The sequence below is a fragment of the Condylura cristata genome, unplaced genomic scaffold (genome assembly GCF_000260355.1).
Source record: "Condylura cristata isolate star-nosed mole 26May11 unplaced genomic scaffold, ConCri1.0 scaffold00012, whole genome shotgun sequence".
NCBI lineage: Eukaryota > Metazoa > Chordata > Mammalia > Eulipotyphla > Talpidae > Condylura > Condylura cristata.
This window is the reverse complement of record NW_004567113.1, coordinates 51,137,822-51,144,034: the sequence shown is the minus strand read 5'-3', so window position 1 is coordinate 51,144,034 and position 6,213 is coordinate 51,137,822. Positions and strand designations below refer to the sequence as shown.

At 53.6% G+C, this 6,213-nt stretch overlaps 1 protein-coding gene across 1 annotated transcript in view; it reads right to left on the bottom strand.

Moving 5' to 3' along the window:
• Positions 1-6,213, bottom strand: part of QDPR (quinoid dihydropteridine reductase) — a 15,690-nt gene that overhangs the window by 8,732 nt on the left and 745 nt on the right. Inside the window, exons 2-4 of the mRNA XM_012724036.1 lie at positions 4,624-5,179; positions 2,912-3,008; positions 1,401-1,541 (exon numbers count right to left, since the gene is read on the bottom strand). Coding sequence (XP_012579490.1) covers positions 1,401-1,541; positions 2,912-3,008; positions 4,624-5,179 — 794 coding nt within the window. The remainder of the gene's footprint in view (positions 1-1,400; positions 1,542-2,911; positions 3,009-4,623; positions 5,180-6,213) is intronic.

The window sequence follows — 6,213 nt, the reverse complement described above, 5'->3', positions numbered from 1 at the left end:
TAATGGTCACTTCTGTTTACCTCCTCGTGCTACTGTTCTATGTCATCTTTAATGAAAACCAGGTCTCAGCAGAACTAACAGAGCTCATCTCCACAGCCTTAATTATCGTATGAGCCACAGCCTTGGGAGATCACACGCGCTGAGAAGCATAAGAAACGGGTGGCAAGAAGCAGTTAATTTGTACGAGTCCCCAGTGAGTTGCATTAACATTTAAAAAGAAGTGCAAGATCTCTACTACTTACAACAGGGGCCCCCAAAGTCTGCCATTATTTTTGAGGGAAGGCTTCATTTAGAAGGAATTGGAGGCGGTACTTCTGCCTCCCTGTGCAGAAGCCTCCCCCCAAAACCCACATATGCACTACCAGCCCTATCCCCAGGGACTGCTTCAGTAGAGCTGGGGGCCCCCCAAATTTAAATGCTGAAGCCCTAAGCCCCGACGTAGCTGTGTCGGGAGACAAGGCTGTTAAAGAGGTGACAGTGAGCATGAGGCTTGCTGGAGGACTGGGGCGCCTGTAAGCAGAGACCATCAGGACACAGGAAAGGCCACGGAAGGAGACAAGGTGCCCCCAGCCAGCCCGGGAGGGAGGCCTCAGAGAGAAACAGGGCCCGCCAACACCCTGATCCCGCACTCCCGCCTCTAGGAAGGCGAGAAAACGCATTGGGCCGCTGACGCCCCAGCCTGGTGCTTTGCTCCGGCCGCCCCCACTCAGGAACGCAGGCACAGAGCTGCAGGCCGGGCCTGTGTGATGGGGCAGGCCGAGCACACGGCTGGCAGGTAACCGGGGGTTTGGCTAAACATAAATTTGCAAATTACAAATTTAAACTTCTTTGAAAATAAATTTGCATCAGTACTGACTGCCCAAGTGACAAGTTGCTAAACATAAGTTTTAGTCTCCGTAGCTGTCAAGTGGTAAAGATAACCCTGACATCTATCGGGGTTAAGCGAGAGCGCAGGGGCCCGCTGCGAGCCACCGTAGGACTGACCAGGCGCCGGGCACCATCTATAGGGCACACCACAGTGCCCATAGCTGCCCTCAGGGCGAGAGCTCAAGCAGCCTGTACCGCTACGGAAGCTGCAGCGGAAATTTGGCCCGAGATCAAACGTGCTCTAGACCACACAGCCAGGTGAAGGGTCCACCCCAGACCTCTCACTCTGCACCCACATTCTTCCCGGGGGCCAGCTGCTTCCCTGGGACGTAGGAACACAACAGACAGGTGGCAACTTATTAATTAAGATCCACGGCCAACTGTCCCCTGGTGAGTCACAGACACGAGCCCAGCAACAAGGTCTTCAAGGAAACAAAGTCCACCCACCGGGAAGGCAGCAGCGAGAGGAGGGGCTTCCTCAGGCCGCCTCCCCCCAGGCACCCCCCTTTCCCAGGCGGGAAATGCGGGCTTACCGGGCGTCCCGTCCAGGGCTGCCTTGGCCCCAGCCAAGGTCAGGAGGCCTCCGTCTTTGAGGTGCTTGGTGGCCAGGTGGCTGGAGATGGTGGATGTCCATATACTCTGCTTCCACATCAGGTCACAGTTCTTGAAGAGCGCTGAGAGGGAAACAGCAGAGGCTCAGTGACGCAGCCAAATACCCCTAAGGCTGCTCCCCACTCCCGCTCCTTCATCTACAGGTCCCGGTGCCAAGAGCTCAAGGCTTGTGTGGGAGATGCAGGTTCCAATCTGGACCTGGTGACCGCCAGTCTCTGCCCCTCACTGGCAAACTGGTGACATTTCAGCCGACCAATGAGGAGTGGCCGACAGTAATGTAATGCTGGACTGGCTTTTGATTCAGGTGGCCGTTTACAGAGGGCAGTTGGTCTGCAATAAGAATGTGGGTGTCTACGTAGGTGTTCCCCTATGGACATAGGAGAGCCTCTCCAGAGCTAAGGTTGTGTTATGGCTGAAAGCTTAGTGCCCACATTAGGGACTTTTGTTTAAAATAAAGCTGAACTATTTACAATAGGTAAAACCTGGAAACAACCTAAATGCCCAAAATAGACGATCGGATTAAGATGTGTCCTTTACGCACCGTGGAATACTACTCAGCGATCAAAAAGATCAGCTCGTGCATTCCTCAACCAAATGGATGGAGCTAGAAGGGCCCGTGAAATAAGCCAGAAAGGAAATGAAAAGTATCGAATGGTTTCACTTAAAGGAGGAATATAGGGAACCAAGTAAGAAGGAAATTCTATGGGGTCTACACCTGGCCTGGGGGGGGGAGGGGTGCAGGGGGGAATGTAAACACTTCTAAAATAATCAATGATGTAAATATATAAGCAAATAAATACTTAAAAAAATAAAGCTGGCCATTTCCCTGGCCTTGCTGGAGACGTGAGGAGGGACAGTGTACTGCAAGTCACGTCGCTGGCGGGACAGTTGTCTCATTAAACGAGAAAGAATGAGACAAACTCAACAGGTGGAGAGTTAACATAAGAACTGATCTGGACTCACCAAGCCTCGCAAGGAAAAAAATAATCTAGGTGAAGAGACTGAAGACCACAAAATGCAGCGCGTGAACCCTGACTGACAGCGGTTAGGGGGGAAGCGTAAGAGGTACAGGTGAAATTGGGGTTATTCAAACACAGGCTGGCTACTACCGCCACGGAATCGCCGTCATTTTCTTAGGTACGATCATGGTTTGGGGGCGCGTCAGAGAAGGGGGTTATGCTTTGGAGAGACACACTGAAATACTGTGAACACCAAATTCATTGCAAATGTTTAACAAGCAAGACGTTCAGTACAGACAAGCAGGAAAGGGGAGACAACTCAGAGGTGGCAAATGTTAACTCTCCTCTCCCCTCTGTGGGATGGGGTGCTGTCAGTTCCCACCTCGCAGAGCTGGGCTCGGGCTGCTGCGAAGCCCCCCCACTGTGGAAGAAGAGCAGAGGGGAGCGAGGGGTCAACTCAGAAAAGCACTCACATTTGGACTTGGCGTTGCCCCCGGCCCATCCTCCGGCCACACAAAGGATGGCATCCACCTTGTCCTCACCCAGCAGCTTGCCCACCTCGGCGGTCACCTTCAAGGAAAGGTCAGAGACGCACTAGTCGGTTACCCCTAAACAGGCACCTGGGTCTACTCTGCAAGTTCCTCTGAGGTCGCCTCCCGCTGGCCACGAACACTGCGGAGCAGATACACCCACTCCAGGATGACCACTGGACGGGGAACTCTGGACTGCCTTTCCCTGTGATTCTGATCAAGCAATCTCGTATTCTTTTGAACATGCTGAAGGGTGGGACATGAGAAATGAGCGACGAATAAAGAAAAGATGAAAAATAATCAGCTAGAGCCGCAGGGCCCACGGCCCCCCTTCCTGAATAAGCCCTTCCAGGCTTTCTTCACCAACGACGTAATCATAATCCGAGATGTTCCGTTCGACTCTCCCCACGCCCTTGCATGTAAAAAGCAGTAAAATATATACAGTCGATGGCAAAATACTGAGTATCAAGGGGACGGGGGGTTCTCTTTTGTTTCCTCTGCTTCTGTTGGAGTGAAATGTCTTTAAAGCATTGAAAATATATGCATGTGCTCTTGTTACAACTTATTAAAATGTGAGACAGGTCATTCTGCCTATTGCCCAAGCCCCTTTTCTATTTCTCTGGAACTGCTGAAGCGTCCTCCTAACTGGTTAAAATCAGTCTTCATAAGACTTGAGATGCAGCTTCCCTCCCAGAAGGGACGTTTGAGCCTGGCCTCTCTCCGTAGCACTTTCTGAGGCCTCAGGTTACTCCTTCGAGGAGACGCCTCTGGCACTGGCAACCAATCTTTCCTTTTCCTACACCCCACAGCAACGCTCTCTAAGAAGTTCCGGGATTTCCCTCTACCCGTGAGTACCTCACCAAACCCAGGTTCCGCTTACCCTCGTAGCAAAGAAACAACAGGGCCCTCCCTGGTGGCGCAATGGGTTAAAGTGTAGCACCGTGAAGCTAGCCACAGCCCCTGCAGCACAAGTTCGATCCCTGGCCAGGGAGCTGACCCACATGGTGCAGCAGACCTCTCCTGTCTCACCTGCTGCTCCCCTCAGCAGTGTATTTTAGTGGATCTGCCTGTTCTTCTCCTCACTCTGTCTCTGGTGAATCCTTTCATCACCCCTGCACCTCCAGCCTGTACCCCAGTTCTGTATGCATAAACTACAAATCTTTAAAAAAAAAAAAAAGAGAGAGAGCGAGAGAGACAACAGGCTCCAGATGGACTCCCTTGTGCTAAGCCCGAGACCCACTACCTCATCACTGCCACGACAACCTGGCCCAGAAATGCCTGCCTTAACCAGCTGGGGTGCAATTTTCTGACCCAGGAAGTCTTCTTTCATCCCCCACAGGAGGATGAGATGCCTGCCCGCAGGGGCGCTGAGCTCCCAGGCCTGACTTTCTGCTTCCTTAGTTGCCTTTAGAAGCCTCTCAGGACCTCCTTCCTCCTAGCGGATGGGATCCCGCCCCGCTCCTGAGCAATGCATTTCCTATTTCTGTTCTAACACCCGGGGTACCCTGCTGTCCCGATTCATTCTAAAGTCATGCTGTGGCCTAGGGCAGACCCCAGCAGCAGCAAGCTGGGTCGGCCGCCCCGACCCCGACCCCGACGTCTCTCCCCCCACCCCCCGACCCAACACCCGCTCACCGGGCCTTCTCTGCAATTACCTGGTCAGCCTGCTCGGTAAACGAGTCCGTCATTTTAACGACCACGCTCGCGCTGGCCTCTTCATTCTCCACCACGTCGATGCTGGCCACCCACTGAGGGGGGAGAAAGGGTTTGGTCAGGAGACAGTGAGCTCTTAAACCTCTAAAGATCCGTCCTCCAAACGTGGGGGAATAGTGACAGGAATGGAAACCGGCTAGCGAGAGGACAAGGTGTCCACTCTCACCCTCACAGGACGGGCGGGCTATGCCCTCGTGTGCCGGCTGGCCCCCAGGCCAGCTCAGCCCCAAACACGCCCTTCCTCCCCGTAAGGCAGGACGAACGCAGCCATTTACAGCCAAGCAGAGGGCGTTCAGGAAAGCGAGGGTAGGTGCAGTAACACAAGTCAGGGCAAAGCCGTGTACCCCACACCTGCCTGGCAACACAGTAGGAACCGAAACCAGGGGCACTAACACATGCGGGGGTCCGAGGCCTAGAGGTGGGGGGAGCGAGGAAGGGTCAAGGGGATGGAAGGGCTGGTGGTGACGGCAGCTTCGAGTGCAAAGCTCAGGACAGAGGCTTCACCCAGCCAAAAGCCAGAAGTGGGGCTAGAAATAATCAACGAGCACTAAATCTGCTAAGCAGACAGGCTGGAGGTGGGCCGTGGGGAACAAAAACTTTTTTACAGGGCCTCCCTGGTGGCGCGGGGGTTAAAGTCTCAATGCTATCAAGTTATCCCCCAGCCTGGGCCAAGGTGCCTGGAACTCTGGCCAGGGAGTGGCCCAAGGGCGCAGCAGACCTCTCCTGTCTCCCCACTGCTCCCCTCAGCTGTGGATCTCAGTAGAGCCTCCTGTTCTGCTCCCCGCTCTGTCTCTGGTGACTCCTTTCACCCCAGCGCCCCTGGCCTGCACCCCAGTTCTTGTATGCATTAACAAAAATAAATTTTTTTTAAATGGTTTACACATTAAGAAAATACCAAACCCTGACCTTCCGGGGACTTCCCAGGCCAGGGTTCTACAGACTTTCTGCAGTGTCAGAAAGTAAACATTTTCGCCTGAGTGAAAATGGGGGTCTCCCTACTCAACCCCACTTGGAAAGGGGCCCAGCCAGAGATCACCGTCAGCCACAGCATGTCTGTGTTACCAAACAACTGATTTTGCATACTTTTCACATGTCGCCAAATATCCTTCTAGTCATTTCTTCCCAACCATTTAAAAATGTGAGGCCATCTTTGCCCCGTTGTACCAAGTGGGGGGGCAGGCTGGATTCCTACCCCCAGGGAGGGGCTGCCCTAGAGCATTGTGGGCTTGATCAGGACCTGCGTTTGAATCCTGGCTTCACCCCCCTGTCAGCCGACGCCCCTCCCTGAGAATGGGGGTTGACAATGCCAGGACTAGGGTGAGGAACCAGAGGAAAGCACAGCTTTAAAATCAGAAAACAGGGCCCTCCCGGGTGGCGCAGCAGGTTAAAACACAGCACTAAGAAGCTAAAGCCACTTCTGCAAGAGTTCGATCCCCGCCTGCCCCGGAGGTGACCACATGGTGCAGCAGACCTCTCCTGACCCCCCAGTTCTGTGTGCATAAACAAATAGCAGCAGACCTCTCCTGACCCCC